Below are 24478 nucleotides of genomic sequence, written 5' to 3'. Positions count from 1 at the left end.
CATGAGGAGTTACTTTTCATGTCCTAAAAGGGGATGTTAAAGAGTTTAGTGGCCTGGAAACTTGGTGGATAGAAGATCAGCCTTGGGGGTCAGGAAACCTTAGTTCAAGAGCTGCCTTTGGGGGGAACTAGCTGTGTGACCTTGGCCCATAATCTCTCAATTCCCTCAGGCAATTCTAAGACTATAAACTACTCTATTTATCACTATGCTTTGGAGGGAGTGTTTGCTCCCCATTGGGAATTCTCCACCTGAATAAAATAAAATGTCATGCCCCCCCAAAAAAACCCCCACAACATCCCCCCCCACACACACACAATTGCTGCCCTTTGTTCTCCCTTCCCCATTAGCTTTAGGAAACAGACATTGTAGGAGTAGCAGAACAACCTGAAGATAAATTAGCTAATGAGATTATGGACACAAAGATACATAACTGTATGAAGGTTAGCCGTTGTTATAAACTATTATTGTCAACTAATTAGATTCCTCTGAACTAGAGAATATGTCCCGAAAGGAAAGAAAGAACAGATTGCTACCAATTATTGAAGGGAAAGATAACCAGTGAAGGAGAGGGCGTGAAAGTATTGACTGGTCTTTTTCCTTCCCATCCCATTTGTAGTCTAAAAGATCACAAGATATAAATGGAACTGAGAATGTTAGTATAAAATAGTTTCATAACCATTTAGCTCTGGCAAAGATAAGAAATGAGTATTAAAGACCCTTAAGAAAGAAGTTCTGAAGATAGGAAGAAAAATAGTTCTGAGTGGCAGAAAAAAGAGACTTTGATGTGGATGTGTGGAGAACTGATGGACCAACTGAGATTTTTTATAAAACAGAAAAAAGGAATAGGTACAGTGTTTTTAGGAAGTGATGAGACCAGTTTGCCTGTAGTGGAAGGTTTGTATATAGAGGCAGTGGGAGATTAGGTTGAAGAAATAGATTGGGCCTGGATGGAGGAAAGCTTTGAATAACATGCTTAAGAATTTGGATTTTGCCCTATAGACACCGAATCTTATAGACTGTTGAAGATTAATTTCCCATTACTGTTAAACTTCTAGAAAGAGAGCTTCTTCCATTTCTTTGCCATATACTTATCCCTCAACTCCCTGTAATCTGACTTCTGTGTCCACTATTCCTTTCATTAATGACCTAGTTGTTTAGTCATTCAATTGTATCTGATTCTTCGTGACCTAATGCACCATACTGTCAATGGGGTTTTCTAGGCAAAGAAAGCGAAGTGTTTTGCTCTTTCCTTCTGCAGTGGATTAAGTCAAATAGAGTCACACAGTTAGTAAGTGCCTGAGGCTAGATTTGAACTCAGGTCTTCCTGACTCCAGGCCCAGCACTCTAGTCCACTCTATCCACTGAGCCACCTAGCTGCCTCCTCCAACTCCCTCCACCCCCAAAAAGAAAGAAAGAAACCTTTTCCACATCTTTGGACCTCATAATTGCCAAACCCAGTGGTCCTTTCTCAGTCCTCCTGTAGCTATTAACACTTGCCTACTCCCTGCTTCATGTCTTCTTTTCCCTTGACTCAGACATTACTCCCTCCTGGTTTTCCTTCTGTCTAGCTGGCCATTTCTTACTCTTTTTTTTCCTCTTTATATCTCTAGGTAAAGGCACTGTCCTGTCCCTCTTCTTTCTACTTACTCTCCCTTTGGGGTATCATACAATTCTTCAGTTTCAGTTATCACCTTAACCCTCATAACTCCTCTCTTTCTCTGCCTCTATCTCTTTCTATATATACATCTAACACCCACATACACACACCCTGTTCCATTCAGATCTCTCCTGAGTTCCTGTCCATATTTCTAAGGGTACCACTGTTAACTTAAACTCTATATTTTTTTAAACGAACTCAACTGTTCCCTTCCAAGGAAGAGGGCAGGGTCCAAAAACCTTATGATAAGCCACAAATTAGACTGGGTCCAGAGTCATCATTGTTGGGAATGGCAAATTTAAAGTCCAGAGCAGAAGACTTGATCAAAGAAGTCTAGTGCAAAAATTAGGAGGCATGCTTTCTATAGTGATGCACCTCAGTGATTGTTTATCTGATATGTTTGCCCTTTTCTGCTGTGTGTCCATTCTCATGCGGGCTTGCCCCTGCTTTTATGTGTCTCTTTGCATGCTAGCATGCTTCTTGACCTACTGCCTTAGTGATTCTGTGGGAACAGACTCTTCTCTCCAACAGTTGCCATGCCCTGATGATTTTTGCTTCAGTAATATATCTCACATCTATTTGTACTCTTAGTTTACCATTGTTTTTGTATCTCCAAATACTTCACACTTCTCACTCTAGTCTCTGCCCTCTCCGGGCCTTTACAAGCTGCCACAAGAAATGTTCCTTCTATGGAGTTCTGGCCATTTCATTCCTCTGCTCAGAATGGCTCCCTATTACTTGAATAATACATTAGAAGTTTAACTTGGCATTAAAGACCCTCTGCAATCTGGCTCTAGTCTACCTTTCCAGCCTGATTTCAGATTCTTCTCCTTCATGCCCTCCAATTTCACGGATCTCTTTGCCTGCTCCCTAGTCTTGTCTCCATTTTCTGGCTCTGAATACTTGAAATGTATTCCTTTCATAGCTCTCTTTGAATTATTCTTCATTTAAAGCCTCGGTTTAAGTGCTTCTTCCTCTATGAAACATCTTCCCCAACGTTTCTCCCCACCCTTTCTTGCCTTTTATGCTCATTCAGCACTTTGGACTTCTTGGCCATTTGTCCTTCCTTCCCATGTTCTTGTCAGGATCATACTACTTTTTACAATTCCTCCAGCCCCTGTTTGGTTTTACACATTTTCAGGGCAAGGGAGGGTGTAATTCATCTCTGTATTCCTATTACAAAGGGATACAGAAAAGAATGTTGGTTTTTTTAATGTTCAATATAAAAATTTCAAAAAATATGAATCATATTATTAAGAAGCATTAATAATAGCCATTTAAAGGTTTTCCTAGAAGGTTTGGTTTAAAGTACTAGTATCTTCTTGTTGCTTACCACAGACATATCCCCTCCTCCCCAAGCTTGGATTTTGCAGACGTGGTTCCTCCAGTCTCTAGTGTACCCCCACCTCCTCTGCTAAAACATAGTCTAGCTGTCACCTACATGACTTCACTGATTCTCTCTCTACTTCCCATATGAGGCCTCCTTTCATTCCCTCTTGAAACTTCTCTGTATATACTTTCCATTTCATTACCATTGTATATAGTCCCACCTTCTCCACCCTCCCTCTCACATAATATACTCTCCTTGAGGTCATGGATGGCTTTGGTATCCCCAGTTCCTAGCACAGTGCCATGTACATAATAGGTGCTTAATGATTGTTGAAATGATAGGTGTTTAATGATTGTTTAAATGAAGAGTTCCACCACTGGTCTAAGAAGTTCCACAGATGTAGCTTAAGTAGCAATAGTCCTTTAAGGTCTAGTTTAGTTTCTTTTAAAAGGGATCATCATGGGGATAGCTAGGTGGCGCAATGAATAAAGCACCGGCCCTGGATTCAGGAGGACCTGAGTTTAAATCCGACCTCAGACACTTGACACTTACTAGCCATATGACCCTAGGCAAGTCACTTAACCCTCAATTCCCTGCCCCCTCAATATTTTTTTATAAAGGGGACCATCATTCCCCAAGTGTAGTATATTGTTATAGTATTAGTTTACTGCAGTATTGCATGAATTATGCACTTTTTTCAATTTAGGTTTCAAATTAGGATTTATATTGGCCAGTTCAGTTTGGGCCTTTTCATACTCCACTAATATTAACATTTTTATAAGCATATTGAAAATTTTATGGGTTTTCTTCAAAATTGTCTGTCTTTATTATTATTATTGTATATATTTTTTCCTAGTTCTGCAAACTTCACTTTGTATCAACTCATACAAAGCTTCCCTGAAACTGTCTTAGTCATTGCTTATGGCATAATAATATTCCACTACATTTATAATTTGTTTAGCCATTTCTCAGTGGTTGACCATCCCCTTAATTTTTACCTCTGTAACTCTACAAAAACCACACCTAGTACTAGTTTCACTTGGTCAAAGAGTACTCACACTTCATTGATTTTGGTAGCATAATTCCAAATTGCTTTCCAAAATGGCTGGACAAAAAAACATTGCATTAATCAAAGCCCCTCTAACAATGATCATTTTCCTTTTTTGTCATTTTTGACAATCTGGTGGGAATGAGGCTTTAATTTATAGGTGCTAGATAAATGTTAATTTATTATATTTTAATTAATATTTAAATGACTACTATCAATTATTAGTGATATAGAGAATTTTTTTCACATGGCTGTTGATAGCTTGAATTTCTTCCTTTGAAAACTACCTGATCATATCTTTTGACTATTTATTGAATGGGGAATTTATGAGACTTCTTTTTTTTTTTTTTTTGCTTGGGTGGAATAGTCAAGGGGAAAAAGAGTGATTGTGCCTCCTTTCTGTAATATATTTCATTTCTTTTTTTTTTTCACTGAAGACACAAGGATATTTTTTTTTTGACAATTCTGTTTTCTTAATATTTGCAGCAGGATTCAGAGAACATTTGAATGGTTCAAGACGAGGTTTTCACTGTCGGCCACGGGAAAAAGGAATGATTATGCCTCTTTTCTGTAATATATTTAATTTCTTTTTTGCCCCTGAAAACATGAGGATATTTTTTTGAAAATTCTGTTGTTTTAATTGCAATGGGATAAAGAGAAAACTTGAATAGTTCAAGATGAGGTTCCTATTGTCATAAATGTCAAAGCAGAAAGTCTCAACATTGCATCAGTTAAAATTTCTGTTATAACAAATCCTGCAGATGGCTTTATTATAGTAGAATTTTGTTATAATTAGAGCAATAATTGAATTCACAATCCCAGTTATAGGGCCTGGAGAATAAACATTTTCTCTGCAGTACATTGGCAAACTAGGAAGCAACGAGAGGAGAATAGCCAGGATGATCAAGGATTTTGGTTGAAGGAGCAGATTCTGTTTAGCCTTGAGGAGAAAAGACTAATGGAGACATGGTAACTGAATTCAAGTATTTGAAGGGTTGTCATGTGGAGGAGAGGTTGGGATTGTTCTGGCTAACCCCTGAAGGAAGAATTAAGATCAGTGGGTGAAAGTTCCAGAGAGTCAGTTTAGGCTAGATGGAGGGGGAAATGGTCTGATGAGGTAACCTAACCAAAAGAAGAATGGACTTGTCTTTGAGAGGTAATGAAGAGTTCATTAAAAATACTGAAAAAGGGGCAGCTAGATGGCGCAGTGGATAGAGCACCGGCCCTGGATTCAGGAGTACCTGAGTTCAAATCCGGCCTCAAGACACTTAACACTTACTAGCTGTGTGACCCTGGGCAAGTCACTTAACCCCAATTGCCTCACTAAAAAAACAAAAAAGGAAAAAAAAAGAAAAATACTGAAAAAAATTGTGAATGATCCCTTGTTAGATATGTTTCAGAGATGAGTTCTTGTTCAGTTGTGGAGTTTAATCAAATGGTCTCTCTTTTTTCAATTCTGACGTTTTAATTCTGTGAAGTAAAAATAAAGAGTTTTAAAATTAGTAAAAAAGGAAGTAGAGTCACCTATACATTACTTACAAACACTTCTTTCTCTTCTGTATCTTTGATGATGATGGTTTTGGTGAATAGTTTCAGAAGTGTATTGTGGGAATTTATTGTGATTTGGGGACCTTGCCTTTGGGCTGAGATTAAAAAGCCTTAGGCCCTCAGGGGTCTTCTCTGTGTAAGAGGGGCTAGTGCCCCTCCCCCTCCGCTTCAGCCGATCAGAGAAGTCCATGGGCCTTAAAGAACACAGACTGGGTGGACAGCTGGGGAAAGCCCCAGCTCCCTCCACCCTGAGGGGATCTACCCCAGAGATCCTGGGCTCATCCAGGCTGGCCTCTAGGGTAGCCCATGCAGAGGTCCCAGGCATGCAGCAGGGAACACGGCCCCTCAATCCCTAGGTGTGATGTACACGGCAGACTCGATTCCCCCGGCCTCTTAGGGCAGCTGGTGGATTAGCTTGGCGTGTGCAGGGACTCAGGGATCCCAAGGTTTGAGGGGAGAGAAGGAAGATATATAGCCTGGGCAGCAGACTGATAGAGTGGACAGACAGAGAAAGAATGGTATGGAGAAAAGGTTTTTTTAGTGAGTTAGAAGGGAGGACGCCAGAGGACTAAGAGAGACTCGGGTTCAGCACGGCAGTTAGACAGAAAGGCTAGAGATGCAAGGAGGTCGGTGAGAAGAAGCGCTTCGGGGTTCGTCAGGATAGTACAGAAAGGGGGTTCGTAAAGGAGACTAAGCCTACGGTAGTGAAAGTGAAGCAGGGGGCTTTTCAGTGACGGGGATGCTAGACGGAAAGGGGGAACACGTTGGTATGCAGGAGGACGCTAAGGAAGTTAGATGGCAAAGAGCACAAGCAGCAGCAGGAGGGAGACACGCAGAAAGCAGTCAGGTCTTGTATAACTTTGCATTTCTTATCTCTTACATTTATTATTATTTTTAGAAGTATTTATAAAAATATTTATTTTAATTTTTCTCAATTACATGTGAAGATATTTTTTGAGTTCCATTTTTTCTCCCATACTCTCTTCCCTCCCCTCTCCCAAAGCCAGTAAGCAATTTGATATAGGATATATAATACAACCATGTTAAACATATTAATCAGAATAAAAGGAAAAAAACCAAGAAAAAATAAACAAGAACAATACATTTATTTTTAAAAATAAACCCTGCTTTGATTATTTAATTAAGAGGCTTCTTAATCATTTGTTTATCAATTTGGGAGCAGAGCAGTGTGGAGAACTTTTTAAAAGGCCCTAACAAATTGGCTTAGGCAATTAATAGCACTCAGATAGCCAGCCAGTCAAACATTCACAGATTAGGCCCCCAGTTAGATTAGGCCAGTAAGTTTAAAAATATTTTTACATTTGAATGGTGACCACAAAGGGATTTATGACCCAATTATAATTTTTCTAAACTTAAAATTTTTCATATAGTTATAATTTTTCAGGTTAGATTAGGATTAGTTAAATTGAAATTTTTTTTAACCATATTGAATTAGAAGGTAAATAGCATTAGATGTCAGGACAGGAGGAAGGAAAATATTTTTCACTTCCCAATAAGATGAGGTTGTCAGGAAAACCAAGAACATTATAAAATGTTTCTTTAAGCTATTTTGGGGAAAAGAGAAGGATCAAAGAAGGGACAGGAGACCTGAATGGCAGGGATGGCACAATGAAAATTGATAACAAAGAAATAAGAGTTGCTTAATTCTCATTTTGCTTGTTTTCTCTGCTAATGAGGATGGCTTTCTCTCTGAAAAGGACAGAACAAAAATGGCTAATAGGGAGCTGATATTCAATATAAATAAGGAGATAGTCAAAGAATACCTAGCTGCTCATGATAAATTCAAGACAGTTGGCCCAGATGAACTTTTTCTGTGGAGAACTGTAAGAACTGATGGATGTCACTGCTTAACCTTTGTCAGTGATATTTGAAAATTCATGAAAAATGGGGAAGTCACCACAAGTACTGGAATAGGACACATTTTCCCAGTTTTCAATAAAGGGAAGAGACTAGCATCTGTACACAATAGGCTAAGTGAACTTGACTGATTCCTGGTAAAAAATTCTATAATGGGGGCAAATACGTGGCACTATGGATTGAGTGCCTGGAGTCAGGAGGACCTGAGTTCAAGTCTAGCCTCAGATACTTACTAGCTCTGTGACCCTGGGCAAGTCACTTAACCCCAGTTGGTTCCCCCCAAACCCCCACCCCCCAAATCTATAATGCATTGTGTTTTTGTTTTTGTTTTTGTTTTTGCGGGGCAATGGGGGTTAAGTGACTTGCCCAGGGTCACACAGCTAGTAAGTGTCAAGTGTCTGAGGCCAGATTTGAACTCAGGTACTCCTGAATCCAGGGCCGGTGCTTTATCCACTGTGCCACCTAGCTGCCCCCTATAATGTATTGTTAAAGGGATAATTGGTGATTACAAAGAACCAGCATAGCTTTGTCATGAGTAGTTTGTGCCAGACTAACATGTCTTTTTTGGATGAGGTAACCAATTAGACTGGTAGGTCCAGGAGAATTCTGAAGCTCTGTTTTATAAAGAATTTAGCAAAGTTTTAGAGAATGTCTCATGTGATTCTTCTAGAAAAGATTGAGAGTTGTGGGCTAAATAATAGTTAAATGAACTTCAGACTAGTTAAATGGTCAGGCTCAGAATCACTAATAGTTCAATGTAAATTTGTAAACTCTTCAGTGTCGTGACCCAGGAATTTTTGCTTGGAGCTGTGCTATTTATCATTTTTATCAGTGACATAGGTAAAGACTTGGATGGTATTGTTATCAAATTTTCAGATAACACAAAACTGGGATAATACACTGGATGACAGCCAGGATCCAAAACTATCTTAACGGGTTCTAACATTGGGCTAATACAAGCATGTGCTTGAATCAGCTTTTGAGCTGGCTTGCACCAGTTGATTGTTAAATTTTCAGTGTGAGTACTTACACCTCAAAAATTGGCAAACAGTACACATCATGGCTTGAATTATTATTTTTTGATTGTCTAGACTTGAGAAAGTGATGGACAAAATGTTAATATGATATTAAAATTTTTTTTTTTAAGTGAGGCAGTTGGGGTTAAGTGACTTGCCCAGGGTCACACAGCTAGTAAGTGTTAAGTGTCTGAGGCCGGATCTGAACTCAGGTCCTCCTGACTCCAGGGCCGGTGCTCTATCCACTGTGCCACCTAGCTGCCCCGATATTAAATTTTAAAATGTGCCTTGCATACATGGAGAAACTGAGACATAAAGAAGTTAGGTTAGTTTACTTGCCTAAGGTCACACAGATCGTAATAGCCTTTGTTTCTTATTCCAAAGCTAATGCTAATACAACTGAAATACATAATAAGTGAATCCACATAGTTGCCAAATGGGGAAAATGAGATAAGAGTCTACCGAAAGTAAAGCATATTTAGGAGAGATGCTGATTAACTTTCCCTCCAAAAGGAGCTGAGGTTTGCTAAATGAAATATTTTAGGTTAATTAGAGGGAGACTAAAAGAAGTCATGTTGTATTTATCTTATACAGCTGTAAAAAGTGTTACAGTGGTACAGACCATTCAGCATGAACTTATTTTAGTTTTTATCCATTCACTGACTACCATATGTAAGACTGTTGAAATGCCAAGTAGGGGAAATATAAAGATGAATCAGACAAGGTGCTGGCCTTTATGTATTTTCTAGTCTAGTAGGTGGAGATAAGCTGTGGAAGCCTTTGTTCAGGTCCATTTCTCTTAGCCATTCATTTTAACCAGAGCAACCATTTTGACAACTGTTACTTGGACCATTTGTAATATGGAAATCATTTGCTTGTGCATCTTCTTTGTAGTTGTGTTTTATATAATAGGAGATAATATAGCAAAATCATGGTAAGCAGAAAATGGACAGCCAACATGGTATGACTGAGGAAACAATAGTTTACTTTTGTCACTGGTATTGACTTTTAAAAATTATAACATTAATCAAATCTTTCAGCATGGTATGCACAAAAGAAAATCTTGAGCTACTCTCTAATAGTATTCTGCAAAGTACCTTGCATATGTAGTACTACATATTTGATGAATTTAATGAAATTAGATGAAAGTGGTGACCCTGTAAAAGGGGGCATGGATTTTCTTATAGATCATAAGAAAGTAGACATCTTTATTCCAACAGAATGATTGCTAGATTTGGAGTCAGCTTGTATATTTACTACCTGAATGACCTTGGGGGAAAAAAATTACTTGAGGAAACTTGTTTTCTTTATCTTTGAGATTTGGATGAAATGACCACTGAGGATCATATATGTGTATGTGTATACACATATATAATTTTTCTCATTTTTTCACTAGGTCTTCCATTGGTTATAAATTTCCTATCACAGTGAAATTAATGAGCTCTTTCTGAGAAATACAATGAATTCCCCCTTTTTAAAAATAAAAAGTATTTTCATTAGTTTTTTTTAATAATGTACTTTCAGTGTACTAAACAAAACAAGTTTCAGATATAGGCAAATAGAATGAACAAAAAATATACTGTAGTTATTCTAGAATGATAAGCAGAGCCTCTGGTTAGTAATGAATTAGGGATGAACTAATTCTTCACTGAGATGAACACAATTATTGTGATAAAAATGAAATTTAGTAGAGATGTAGCACAGATTCAGCTTTTCCCCTTCAGAGATCTGAAAATAGGATCTTTATTAAGAGCATGTGTAAAGAGAGAGAGAGAGAGAGAGAGAACGAACACGTATATGTAGTAGTGGAGAGAGTGTTGGGCCTGGTTTCAAGAAGACTCATCTTTCTGAGGTCAGATCTGGCTTTGGACACTTAACCAGCTGTGTGATGCTGTACAAGTCACTTAACCCTGTTTCCCTCAGTTTCATCTGTAAAATGAGCTGGAGAAGGAAATAGTCACGAAGAGTCAGACAAGTGAAAACCACTGAACAACAACTGAATTTAATGTTCATAAATTAAGATTGCTTTTCTTGGTTTTAGCTTTCTATTCCTGTTTTCAAATTGTTTTAAGCTTTTTTCTTTCTTTTTTTACTATCACTCATTAGGGTTAGTGAATTGATTTTTGTTGTATTTTTAAAAACCTTACAATACTGAAAGTTATCCATGATTTCATCACTGTGGGCATTCCCTCACTGATGAAGATGTCAACCTTTCACACGCTATAAATACTTACATGATCAAAAACGTGTCATCTGATAGACATCTCTTTTTGATGAGCCCTTCTTAAGTAGGTATACCTTAGTTTGTCATCAGACCTCTCCTCAGAGTTTTTCTAGCTCGGTAAGACCTTTCTTCTCTCATACCATTTGCTATAAAAGGCTTTATCCTGATCACTGTAGTTGTTACTTCTTTTCCCATCCTACACTTCAAGTTACTTTGCATATAGTTTTCATTCAAGAAGAAGTTTGGTGGCAGAATAGAGAGAATTGACCTTCAAGTAAGAAAAACCAGGATTTTTTCAAATCCTGCTTGTAAAAGATAAAAGATAGCTGTGTGATTGTGGGCAAGTTACCCTCTCAGTGCTTCAGTCAACTTAATAACACCATAAGTTATAGAGAACATACTAACATGCACCAAGATTTCCCTACACCATTAAAACCATTATGTCCAGAACAACAACAACAAAAAAATATGATTTCCCCCTAGTAAAGGTTATTAAGTTCTTTAAGGACAGGGACAGTTTTGGTTTTGTGTCTGGCGTGAGGCCTTCCACTTAGTAAATGCTTGGTAAATTTACATTGCAATTCTCTGGTGTATAGTCTTCAAGAATATAGTGATTGAGTGGATAAAGCACTGGCTCTGGATTCAGGAGTACCTGAGTTCAAATCTGACCTCAGACACTTGACACTTACTAGCTGTGTGACCCTGGGCAAGTCACTTAACCCCCATTGCCCTGAAAAAAAAAAAGAAAGAAAAGAAAAAAAAAAGAATATAGTGATTGACTCCATGCCATAGTTAGACATCAGAAAATGATCTTAAAAGTTGTCCGCTGTTACATTATTTTTGCATTATACATTTATTTCATTGTGTATTTTTAGGCCTTAATTTTAAAAGTGCCTCAGCTTTTATAATGTTGGGGGTTAGAAAATTTTCAGACGTATTCTTAATTTATCACAGTGCATTTTTCAAAAAACAAATAGTCATTGATGATTACCCTCATTTTCTGTCAGGTTAATCATATTAGTTTAAACTGAAATAAAATTTTGTATGAAACTTGACATGTTCATCAGTACTTTTCATTGTATGGTTTGCTTATTTCCTCTCCGTATAGAAGTATATTGCTACTGGAGAACTGGGGAAAGCTACTGATACACTTGATTCAACAGGGAAAATTACAGAAGAAAAACCTTACGGTAGGAAGTAAACTTTATATTTTACTTACAGAGTCAAAATCTACTCTAGAAGAGAAAGGAAGGATGCTCTGAGCTGTTTTAAATTTAAAACTAGTTTTAACAAGTGATTGCAGTTTTCCAAACAATTTAAATAAACCAAAGAAGTTCAGAATTAGTGGATTAGTGGATGTTTGCTATGTTTTAGATTGCCAGTTTCTTGAGAACAGAGAAACATGTATTTTTATCTCCTTCAGTGCTTAGTGCTCAGTGCCTTATATTTAATAATCAAATGAAATAACACATAAAGATCTTTGTAAACCTTGTACTACATAAAGTTCAGCTATTGTTGATAATAAATATATTTTAATGAATGAACACATGGATTGGGTTATGTTCATTAACATTTTTCATTATAATTACTTCATTTGAAACAAATCCTGAGGGATACCATTTCCAAATTATTCTCCTAGTTTCCTTTCTTTCTTCATTTCAACTTCTTGCCCAAATCCTTTTGTAGTTACAATTTTGAATTTTTTTCATTTTTTAACTGCCTTTACGATCTCTGTTTTATAGATTAGTTTGTACTACTAAAATAAGTGAGCCCATTAGTTTTTGTATGTAGGGTCACTGTTTTAAAACTAATTCTTTCCCCGGTTTGGGAAAACATGTAAACTTATGGCAGAGAAAGAGTAATTTCTCTTGGAAGTAAAACAGAACTAATTGGGGCCCATCTTAATTTATCTCCCATCCCTTTTTTTCACTACTCCAAAAAAAAGATAAATGAAATGGTCTCCTAGCAACCTTCACAGTGCTCATTCTATTTATAACAACAGTAGGTTTATACAGTAAGTTCACCCCCATTATCCTGTCACAAAGTGTGAATTATTTGTAGGGTTTCTGTTTTTTTTAACTCTTGCCTGTGGTTGATATTTTTCCCACTTGACTCAATTGCAGGAGAATGAATGCTTATCTAGTCTTCCTGTGTTCTTGTGTTGAGCTATACTGTTGTCCCTGTAGGAGAGAGTTTAGGTAGCTGCTGGAATTCATTTACCTTCCTAGCTATTAGAACTTCAGCCCTGTAGTTTCTTTTGTACCTGGTTTGACTAATCAGCAAAATTTTAAATGCAATTATGTCTTCTCTGGCTTTCTTTTAAAATAAAGCTTTTGAATTATATTGCAATACAGGTGTTTAAAAAGGTATTTAAACATATATTTTGTATATATGTTTAAAGTTCCTATTAATTGAAATACAATCAGAAACCTTTTTTTTTTCCCCTGGTACATAGGGTGAATGCCATGTAAATATGTTCCTCAAGAATTTATTAAAAAGGAAATTAATTTCCTACTATGCTCTACTTCCATCAACGTTCAACAGTCTCCTTCATCTACATCTTTAGTACTGTAGTGAGAATTAATATATAGATATTCATTATTATGATCCTAAAGCACTACAGCCATCACTATGCTTTACTTGGGTGATAACACTAATATTTATTTGAAAGATTTTTACAAGGGCTTAGACAAAAAGATTTTATTTTCAAATCAACTCTCAGTTTAGTAGAATATTTAATTCATCCATCCCTATCCCCCAAATGATTTTTTCACTGTAATTTAGATTTATGTAACTTAGTTGATGTTCAGTAGTTAATGTGACATATATGAGTATATTTAAGAAATGGCCAGATTATGCAAGACTTTGAATACAAGGCCAATAATATTGGGATTGATGCAACATTGAAGGTTTCTGAACGTATCAGAAGTTTTCAGATAACATACAATAGTCTACTTAGAAGTTCCTTTTAATTGAGTTATTTTATGATTTTATGCTTCATACATAAAGGTTTTGCCATAACAACCTCCAACTGCATTTTTTTTTCTTTGTGGCCTTGACTGGTTTATGAGTCATTACAGCATTATCATTAATGACACTTCTTTAAACAGCTGCTGGGCATTGTGGTAAGCATTTGCCATCTGTGTTTTAGAAACCAAGGTATCAACAGTAATTATGATCTGATGTTGCAATGGAGATAAAATCTGGGTTGCTGTGCCCAGCCTCAGGAAGCCTGATGGCCCTATATTCCCATGGGCTCCCCATATTGATGTAGACTTAGTGTGGACACCGAATTAGTTTTAGTCCTCCAACTCAGAACTCCCAAATTCAAGTGATCTATTAATCCCTGGTCCTCCACAGTAGTAGGAATTATAGGCATAGAACTATTCTGAAGCACTTGAATATTACCTAAATACTTGGTCTTAGTATATCCTGTGCTTTGCATTTTTTCTGTTTGTATTTGAATTCAGTAGACTTTAGCTACCCCTTCCTGTGTAACTTGCAAGGATTGAAGTCAAACTAAGGTCAGTCTGTTTCTTGCTATGTTAATATTAAAAGTTTGAGCATGGGACGTCTTGTTTTTCTTTCTTGTCTTTTTAAAAAAAATTGATCAGTCTGTGGAGCCTTTGGTATGACAAAGCCTTGTATACTACTAAAATAGACATTAATCATAGGATTTTTGTTTGTTATTTGCCATATAAGATCTATTGTAACAAATCTATACTAGAATAAACATTAATTCCCCAAAAGTTAGAAGAAAAAGTAGGAAAGGAGACTAGTGGGAGTACTGTGAACATTTAATGCTGCTGAATGTTCCCACAAATTACATAATCTTTTCTGTGATTTAGATTGCTAATCAATATTTGGGAACTAGTTCAAAACCAGATTTCAGTAGTTATGAACATCTCTAAAATTAAAAACAGTAACAGTTGAACTAAAGTTACATTCAATTTTTGAAGCTCTTTAGTTAGAGAAATATAATATGTATCCTATTTTATTTGAAAAGGGTTAGAACGAAAAAGAACTGAAAACAGATATGAAAGGTTTTATGAGTTATATGTTGTCTGCCTCAAAGTGTAAAATACCTAGTGACTACATTCCTTTCCCGATTGCCCACCAGATAGATTTTTGTTTGTTTGTTTATTTGTGTAAAGCTACTTTGGAGATGGTAAGGTAAAAGTAAGGAAGGAGGAAGAACAAAGACAACTACTTGTTCATTTAAACAAAACTAAATCTTAGAATAGAAAATTTAAGCCATTTTAGTAGTTTTATGGATCTGGCAGGTGACAGTTAAGGTAGGGTGGAGAATAATCCTAAGTGAGACATTAATATAGTTGGCCCCTAACAGTTTTTGATGCCACATTACCTGTTATACTTTGCAGTGTGTTTATCCCTTTTATTTTCTAAGATATTGATCACTGCAGGACAAATTACAGGATTTTTTTTTCATATCTTCGAAAACCCTTAGTAAGCATTGACTAAATGCATAGAAGTTCATTGGCCCATTTTTTTTCATGGAAACTAGGACAAAAGAAATCTGATCTTTAACAAAAGATATATTGTACTTTTTTCTCCCCGTTTCTCACAGCAAGATTTATTATTTTGCTGTTTCATGTTTCTAGAAGTAAGATATTGGTGGGCAATGTGTGCATCATAGTGCAGCTTTAAAAAATAAAGTGAATACATTTTTAGAGCTGTGTCAGTGTTATAAAAATGATATATATGTTTCTTTCATCATGTGTAGAGTTAGTATTTGTTTTCTTTCATGTTGGCAGATCAGATAAAGCAAGAAGATATTGAAGGTATTCTCCAGAAATTTACAGGAAATATAATGCAAGTACCCCCTCTGTAAGTTAATATTAATAATAGTAAACTTTTAATGCTTTCCAGAGTAAAAAATCACTTGAGTTCCTTTTATATCGTAATATAGTATCAACAAAACATCCATTAAATATGACAGTGAATGATCAGATGCGTATGATATTTATTAACTTAGACAGGATGCTGTGAACATTCTGATAATCTCTAAGAAATGCTATGATGTCATAGAGAACATAGGAAGTGGCTTATCACCCAGGCCTAGGTGTCATATGAGTGAACACTAAGCTTTGAGATTATATTTACAATATTTATTATCACCTAGGCCTCCTTTCTAACAGCAAGCAGATCATCTCTTCAGCAAAGAGCTGCCCTAGAGGTCGTTGTTCCTGTCTGATATGGACTGATGCAGGGATATGTGTCAGAGGCATCTGAGAGCCTGATGTGCACTAGAGTGACTGAGTAACAGATTATAGACTTTGCTTTCAAGGCCTAGCAGCTTCCGTTTCTTCATATTGCTAAAACAAAAAAGACCAGGGATGTGTCTCCTAGCAGGCACATATATATTTCCATATTTGTTAAATATAGCCTCTGAATACATGAACATAGAGTGATGAGATTGAATGGACATTGGTTAATTATTATGTTTACTAACATTTCTCTTTGAGTGTACTACTCGTTGTTGTATTGACTAGTTTTCAGAAGGACTGTTGAATCCCCGTAAAAAGTATTCTAAATTATTTCATTTAGGTCATTAAAAGATGTTTATAAGTCACAAAATAAAAATGTACCCAAACAGGGTTTAGTTCTAAAATAGACACTAATTAAATTAGTTTCCCGTATTTGGAGGTGGGGGGAACCACTTATAACCTGCTATACTATATTTGGAGTCACAATTTGACTTGAAAAATAGTAAATGTTGGCTGAAATATAAATGGTTTTAACAGGCAAGAGCAGCATGAATTGTACTTTGGGCCCTAATAATTAAATATTTATTTTGGGGGGTTTACATAAAACTGCTTTTAGTATTTTCTGTATAGTAGTTGTTTCAAGGCTTTCCTGTTCTGATCATAAAGCTTGACCACACAAAGAGATTTCTTAAGTGGACCATTCATTTGCTTTTTAATAACATTCAGCCAGAAATCTTAAAATGTGAAAATGTCTTTTATGTGAAAATGAAGCCATTTCATTATTTAAGAAAATATGAATAATCACATCATTTTTAAAGTAGGTCATTGTTCCCTGAGAAATCTTACCTCATTCTTTCACTATAGTATAGTCCACCCCATTCTCCTTCATTTCATCTTGCAGAATTCTGAAATTTGGCATAGGTGGTACCAGGGGCCACAGAGAACTGGATCCAATCTACCAGGGAATTGATTAAAGATTGGAAGTGGCACCGTTGCTCAGTAAATGCCAGTATAAGATACATTAACTTCAAAGATGTTTAAGGAATTCTCACTGATCTCTGATACCATTATGATGTAAAAAATATTAATCCATTTAATCAAAAGTGAAATTTAATTTGATAGGGTAGAATTAATTTGCTTCAATTAATGATAGATTTAATTCAGGACAACCAGTGATTTGTGTATTATTTTAATATCTGATGAGATTTTTTTTCAACCTTTTTTAGGTATTCTGCTTTAAAGAAAGATGGACAAAGACTTTCAACTTTGATGAAGAAAGGTGAAGTAGTAGAGGCAAAACCTGCCAGACCAGTCACAGTGTATAGCCTCTCCCTTCAAAAGTTCCAACCACCTTTATTTACATTAGGTAAGGGAAGAAGTTTAAAATGCAAGTGATTCAATTGTCATGCATTTTATTTTATTGTTTAGATGCAATCCAAAATGATGTATGGAATACAATGAAGATTTGTGCTTGCAATTATTAGACAATTTTTACCAGGCAGAAATTTCCTAATTTTCTTTGCTCTTGATAACACAGTTTAGGAGATGGCCACAAGTATGTGGAAATTCATAAATCATTCTGTGATTTTCATGTATCAAAGTATCAACATATAAGGTTGGGATTATTGGCTATGATATATCTTATTTTCAGATAACAGTATTTTTTACTTTATAACCCTCTTTTTGTTGTACTATTTCTATACCATTGTTAGAATTAATTGGTTTGACATTTTTCTTGGGGAAAAGGGATTTCTTAGAATAGTATTGTGTAATATTAGCTTGTTTTGGAGTCTGAAAAACTGGGTTTGAATCCTGACTCTGACACATACTATCCTTGTTACCCTTGGTACTTCTCTGGGCTTGAGTTGTCTCATCAGTAAAATAAGGGGATTGGTGTAATTGACCTGCAACATTCTTTTTTGCTCTGAATCTATGATCCTATGTGATAGTTCATCAGAATTAAGATAATTTCTTTCTCCACTGTAACCTAAAACATTTATAATTGAAAATTCTTGGTAATCTGGAAATAAATGGAAAGGAGTATATTTTCTTAGGAACATAATCAGTTTTATATTTAGGTTATAAATGTTATTTTTAGCTTTTCCTTACCTTGTTTGCCTCTGCCTGAAAAAAGAATTCATAAAATTCATATAAGTCTAAACCTTAGATTTTTTTTGGGGGGGGGGGATAATGTTTATCTTTGTCCTGAGAAATTTATGCCCATTTCATAGTCTTCCTGCCTACAGTGAGATTGATGTGTGAAACTTGAAACATACTTCATTTTCAAAGAGATAAGGATTTAGTTAGTCTCTAGGCCCTCTTTAATTTTATTAAGTCAGTTCACAGAGCACATTAGAAATGTTGCCTTAAGAAATATTCTCCCAATTGGCTTTTGTTTCTAAATTTCATTTCCTTTTCCATTAACATTATTCTATAACTTGTGTGCCTACAGGGTGTTTTACTTTACAGTTAGAAATTTCTTTTGTCTTTAAGAAGCTCTGATATTAAATTATTTGAGAAATAAATAAGAAACATGTAAAAATGACCAGTTTAAAAAAATTATTCTATGGAAATAAAATAGATATTTGACTGGAGGAAAAGATATGATCTTTGAGAAAAACATAATTGAGCATGAGAAAACCTAGATTTTTTTTTTGTTACTTGCTCTTAAGTTTTAAGTATTTTTGTAGAATAAAAGACATAACCATACTGACTGCCAAGAGTACAAATGTGATGTTAGAATTACATTACCTTCTTTGGTCTTGAGGATCATTTCTGGTCATAGGGGTAATAAAGGCAATGGTTATGCGGAAATAAATGACCCTTTATGACTTTAGAATATACTGTCAATTTATTATAAAATAAGAATATTAAAATCACCCCATTGTTTTGATTTACTCTCCACATGACTGGAATATTGTATGGTAAGACTAGGGGAAAAAAAGTAACCTTTTCTGTTTGAAATGTAGAGACCATTTACAAAAGATGCTCTCTTGATAGATGAAGCTTGTAAGGATAATTATGAACTCTGTACTCAGATGTGGATTGACCTATAGCCTTCTCTTCAACTTATAAGGCCCTCAGTGTTTAAAAAAAAGTTTTGTAATGTGCTTGATTCACATGGTTTTTCTGATTTGAATGATTATTTTATGATTGCTTGTTAAACAGTGAACAGCCAGCCACCAAAAGAAACTTTTAAAGTCATATCTTTAGCTATAGTGTGTTGTCCAGAACACATCCATGATCATTTGGGAAAAGATCTTGACCTGTTTGGAGTCTATAAGTCTGAAAATATTTACATTAAAAAATGCCAACTTTTCAGCACTGCAGAGTGAGATATTTAACCTTTTGAAACCTTTTAGACGAATTAGGCTCCAATATTTATTAAAATGTCGTGACTTGCTAGTTAATTTAAAATGTGTTCATTGGGTTGCTTCTGTTTGCTTTCCCAGTACTCTGACTTTGCAATCTCTCACACACATATGCTTCAGGATGAATAATTTATCTTGTATCCCATAAATATTTCATCACTTGATTGTTTGCATAGTGCATTTTTACATTTGTTTAGAGGCATCATTTCTATGTAAAGTAGATTTCACGGGGTGGTTGCAATTTACCATGTCACTGTTAACATTCCAGATGTTGAATGTGGAGGAGGTTTTTATATCAGAAGCTTGGTCAGTGACATTGGCAAAGGTAAGGATGGATGAAAAAGAATCGCTACTTGGGGAGCTATATTCTTTTTTCAGTATTCTGTTTTTCTATATCTCTGAGTACCAGCCTTATGTTCTGGACTCCCTTGCATACTTCCATTGCAATACCGTTAGGTAAACATCAGCATTGGCAGTTAAATGCTTGTGATAAGATAAAGGAGAGGAAAATAAAAAGTGAACAGAAATAAAGAAGGGAATAAAAAATATAGGGGTAAACAGTTTTTAAAGTATGAAGTAAGAGTACCTGACTACTCTCTGTGTGTGTGTGTGTGTGTGTGTGTGTGTGTGTGTGTGTGTGTATGAGAGATTATCCTTTAAAAAGTTGTTTGTGGGGATGATTCCATTTTTAAAAGGTAGAAAACCAAAATCCCCTGGACAAGCAGAAATAATATTTATATTCTGGCTTTCTCCAATGAGGGGGGAAAAGGGCTTTTCCCATTGAGAAAGTAAATATTTCTTAGTCCCAAGTGATTTTGTTGTGATTTATTCTTCTCAATTATTCTATTTTTATTTTTAAGTGAGATACATCTATGTATCTATATATAGATATATATCTGAGATTCACATCTTGATCTTATATAAAACAATATAAAATGTGAAATAAGAAACCTGTCTTATGGACTGTTTTTCCCCTTTTTTTCCTGCTATAGAACTTTCTTCCTGTGCCACTGTGCAAGAACTGACCCGAACTAAACAGGGACCATTTACACTAGAGGAACATGCCCTTCGTGAAGACAAATGGACAATTGATGGAATAGCACAGTCCCTAGAGCACTGCATGCCTCTTCTCTCAGTAGAACCTTCTGTTAAAAAATTAAAAACTGAGGATTCTAAAGTACCAGCTGTGAGCTCTGAAGACAAAACAATAAGTCAGGTTAAGGAAAAAGATGGAGTGACTGGAACATCTTAAGACTGGACTGGGATTGTTATGTTTTCCTGGTTGAATTTATAATCTTTTTGTGTGCAAAATGACAAGCTGCATTGTTTAAAAAAAAAAAGAATTCTCTTTTTTTTCTCTCTCTCTCTGTGCATGGAGAAAAAGTCTGTAATTTCTTATTCCTACAATGTGCTATTCATCTGATACAATTGCATTATAAATGGGTTTGTCAGTAATCTAAATTCTTTGCTGTATCCTCAAATGATCTTTTAGAATGTTTTTGTGTTACCATATTGTCAATAAAAATTTTAAATCAAAATTTCAGAAAACTTAATTTTCTGAATTTAGTCACTCATCGGTATCTACGCCAGTAAATAAGTTAAATGCATTTTCTAATCTAATGAAAACAAAATCTATGTTGTACTTTACTTTGTTCTCTGAAGTTCAGAGATTCAGAGTGTAAAATTTTTTTTATTGGACTACCCAGAGAAATTTTATTGATAATCCACTGAAGACAGGATCATGCTGAATTATTTTTTTAAAACAGAGCTTAAAATGGTCCTTTATGTACTTCATTTGCTTTATGAACATAATTTTGGGGAATTATTCATTATAAAGAAACATTGCTTGGTTAAGACTATATCTACCTATAATAATTTATTTGTTAGTTTAAGTCTAAGGACCAACCAGATGCAATTAATATCTAGAAGTGGACTCTATAATTACCTACTGTCCCCATTAATAGGATCAAAATCGATGTTTTACTCTATCAACACAGATGATTATTCCATGAAAATAAAAAATAAAATAATTAAGGCTTATTAATTGGTAGGTAGCAAAGGGACTCAAGTGCCCTTCATATTTTCCTTTTACATTGGGACCTGAGGGTGGGGAATAGGGAAAATTGTTGTTGGGTTGTTTTTTGGGGGGGTTTTTTTGGCTAAATTATTTATCTTTCTCTTAAAAAAAAATTATCAGGCAAGTCACTTATCCCCAATTGGCTCACTTAAAAAAAAAAAACAAACCAAACCAAACAAAAAATTATCCCTATCTGTGACTTTTTTTAGACTTGTTTACTTCTATTATTGTTTCAAGTGATACTGATTTTGACCAAGATGGCTTCATTACATTTTCAGGTAGACATTTGCTCTAAATAATTGATTATTATGTTTTTTTCATTGGGTTATACTGAGAATCCCCCAATTCTTTATACCACTCCAATTGCAAAATTTAGAAAGTACAGTCACTAACAAATATTCAAATTTATAGATGCTAGGAGCTTCATATTTTACTTTATAGGAAAGTGTAATATTTTATTCTGTTTTTAATATAGTCTCTCTTTATATTCCTATAGTTTAAAAGCAAGACCATTAAAAACTTCTTGAAATTAAGTTGTTTTATCCTCTAAAACATTTAATAATTCCACATTAAAGAATACAAAATAAATTAATTTTAATTATGGTTAATCTAACATCTACTATAAAACACTTTTTGGTAGATTATCAGCATATATGGAGTATAATATGAACACATTATAATGTTTTTTAAAATTATTATTTCAATTAAGCATTCTTTTCTCTCCCTGTTCTCTACTGGGGAAACAAACAAACCCTTTTTAATGGATATGCATAGTCAAAAAAATTCTCATGTTGGCCATATTAAAAAATGTGTCTCATTCTACATATTTAGTCTTATCTCCTATTTGTCAGCAGGTGGGTACTGTTCCTTATCATTGGTCTTCTGGAATCTTGATTGATTATTGCATTGATGAGAGTTAATGAGAAGTTTTTATACTACTTGGGGTCACATACAGGATTAAAAAGAAAAGAAATGTTTTTTTAATACTTTAATTGTAATAGCAAAATAATTTCTGAACTTCAAATTAAAAGTTTGTAATTTGAATGTAACCAAACTTAATACTCACCAACTTAAGTGAAAACTAGTGGAAGTATATAGTTTAATGATCTTACAGTACCAATTCATGTAATGACTGATAGTTCAAATGATTTTTTTTCCTAATGTTGAGGTGAAAGGTAATTGATCATTTCTGTTTCATAATTTCATAAATTCCAGTGTACAAAATGACATTTAATTGTTTTATAATAAGTCTGGTCAGTTTGCAAAAAAAAAAAGGGAAAGAAAAGAAATAACTAATTCAGTAGTTCCAAGTCTCATGTATATAGTTCAATTATATATTTTCAGCTACATTCTTTCCAATTTTCCCCTTTCTTTTAAAGAAAAGTTTTTAAATTTATACTGGGCAAAAATGGTAAAGGAGTCTTTTGTATTTGCCTTAAATCTACAGCCTCTTAAAATTGAAAATGCCATCTCAGAGGTCATTTATTCACCATATTGTGAGGAAAAATCCCACATCATTTTAGTTTGGCATTTTTAATTTCTGCTCTTCCTAAAGAGTTTGTCTCACTTTGTTTTGAGAATTGTACAAAGTGATGCCAAAGAATTATACAGTAAAACTAATAATTTGCATTTTCCTGATTTAAAACTCAGTTTGACTAGCATTTAATGCCCACTATGTGTAAAGTTCTGGAGATATAGAGACAGTGTAATTATCTTTGCCTTTAAGGAGCCCCCTATTAGAGGATATACATAAATCGAAAGCATATTTGAAATTATGCCAAGTTATTTTAAGAGAAAGCTGGGCTAAAGTTTTACTCTTACTTAGTTTGGGCATATCCCAAACTAGGCAAAGTTTTATAACCCTTGAAATTAAGTCTGTTCTCCATTTGGGTTGTTGAATATCACAGGGTAATTTACATTCATTTTGCCCTTATCTATTACAAAGATATCTTCACAAAGATACCAAGTTCATTAATCCACCTAAACTGCTTCTGTTAAGATGAAGGAAAAAAGAATAGGTGAAACAAATGCCCAAGTTCTATAAGTTCAAAGTCCCTGTCTGTTGATTTTCCTACTCTAGTCAGTTTTTGTTTTGTTTTTGCATCTCTGGCACCTACCATAAAGCCTTGAACATATTAGATGCTGGAAAAATACTTGTTGAATTGGACACAAGAAGGAAAAGTAAGGGAAACCTGGCTTCTGAACTTGTAGATTCCAGGTCTAACCAACACTTTTATGCACATTGCATGAGGGCCCAGTATTTTTCTTTTGCTCTATTCCTTTGCATGTCTATGTACTTCATCGGTGGGCAATAGTTTTGGGATTTGTTTTGTTTTTATTTTGATAAGTAATTGCAAAACTTGAATTGTCCTTTCACTAAGCAACATAGTCTAGCTCAGTTCTCTACCTATGATTATATTTTCAGGCTTTATTTAAATTTAAAATTTTTATGGTCTAAATTTTGACCAACTTCAAACATATCTTCCATTTATGTTGTTGCTTAGGGAACTAACTATCCTATGTAACCTTGTTTCACTAGGTGCTAGAGGCCTTTCTTCATGGGGTCAATTAATAAATGAAACTTTTATTGAAACACTAAGTTGATGTCAATGGTTGACTATCAATAATCATTTTTTACTTTTTTTTTTTTAAGTGAGGCAATTGGGGTTAAGTGACTTGCCCAGGGTCACACAGCTAGTAAGTGTCAAGTGTCTGAGATTGGATTTGAACTCAGGTCCTCCTGAATCCAGGGCTGGTGCTCTATCCACTGTGCCACCTAGCTGCCCCTGTCATTTTTTTCTAATGTGAAGAGTTTGCCTTGATTGATGTACACCCATACCTTGTTGCATATATTCATAAGAAAGCAGTTAAAATGCCTAAGAGACTAACCCTTGTTAAAGACTTCAAAAATATCCATTTATATACTAGTGTGCCAATGAAAAATCATTCTGACCTACTTAATTTGCTAGTTTCTAAGGATTTGGTACTGGACAGCAGTTTGTTAGCCTAGTTGTGGTTAGTTTGCATAAAAAACACTTATTTTTTTTAACATTTATTTTCTAATTTAGATTTTTTTTCACTAATTCATATCACTCCTATTT

The 24478-nt window shown here is 34.9% G+C and overlaps 1 protein-coding gene across 1 annotated transcript in view; it reads left to right on the top strand.

The window, feature by feature from the left end:
* The window catches only part of TRUB1 (TruB pseudouridine synthase family member 1), a 44058-nt gene extending 20181 nt beyond the window's left edge, over positions 1-23877 (top strand). Inside the window, exons 4-8 of the mRNA XM_043990067.1 lie at positions 11810-11891; positions 15477-15549; positions 17156-17295; positions 19569-19625; positions 20293-23877. Coding sequence (XP_043846002.1) covers positions 11810-11891; positions 15477-15549; positions 17156-17295; positions 19569-19625; positions 20293-20552 — 612 coding nt within the window. The 3' untranslated portion in view covers positions 20553-23877. The remainder of the gene's footprint in view (positions 1-11809; positions 11892-15476; positions 15550-17155; positions 17296-19568; positions 19626-20292) is intronic.
* Positions 23878-24478: the final 601 nt, after the last annotated feature.

Source organism: Dromiciops gliroides, chromosome 2 (genome assembly GCF_019393635.1).
Source record: "Dromiciops gliroides isolate mDroGli1 chromosome 2, mDroGli1.pri, whole genome shotgun sequence".
NCBI lineage: Eukaryota > Metazoa > Chordata > Mammalia > Microbiotheria > Microbiotheriidae > Dromiciops > Dromiciops gliroides.
This window is presented reverse-complemented; position numbering and strand designations above follow the sequence as displayed.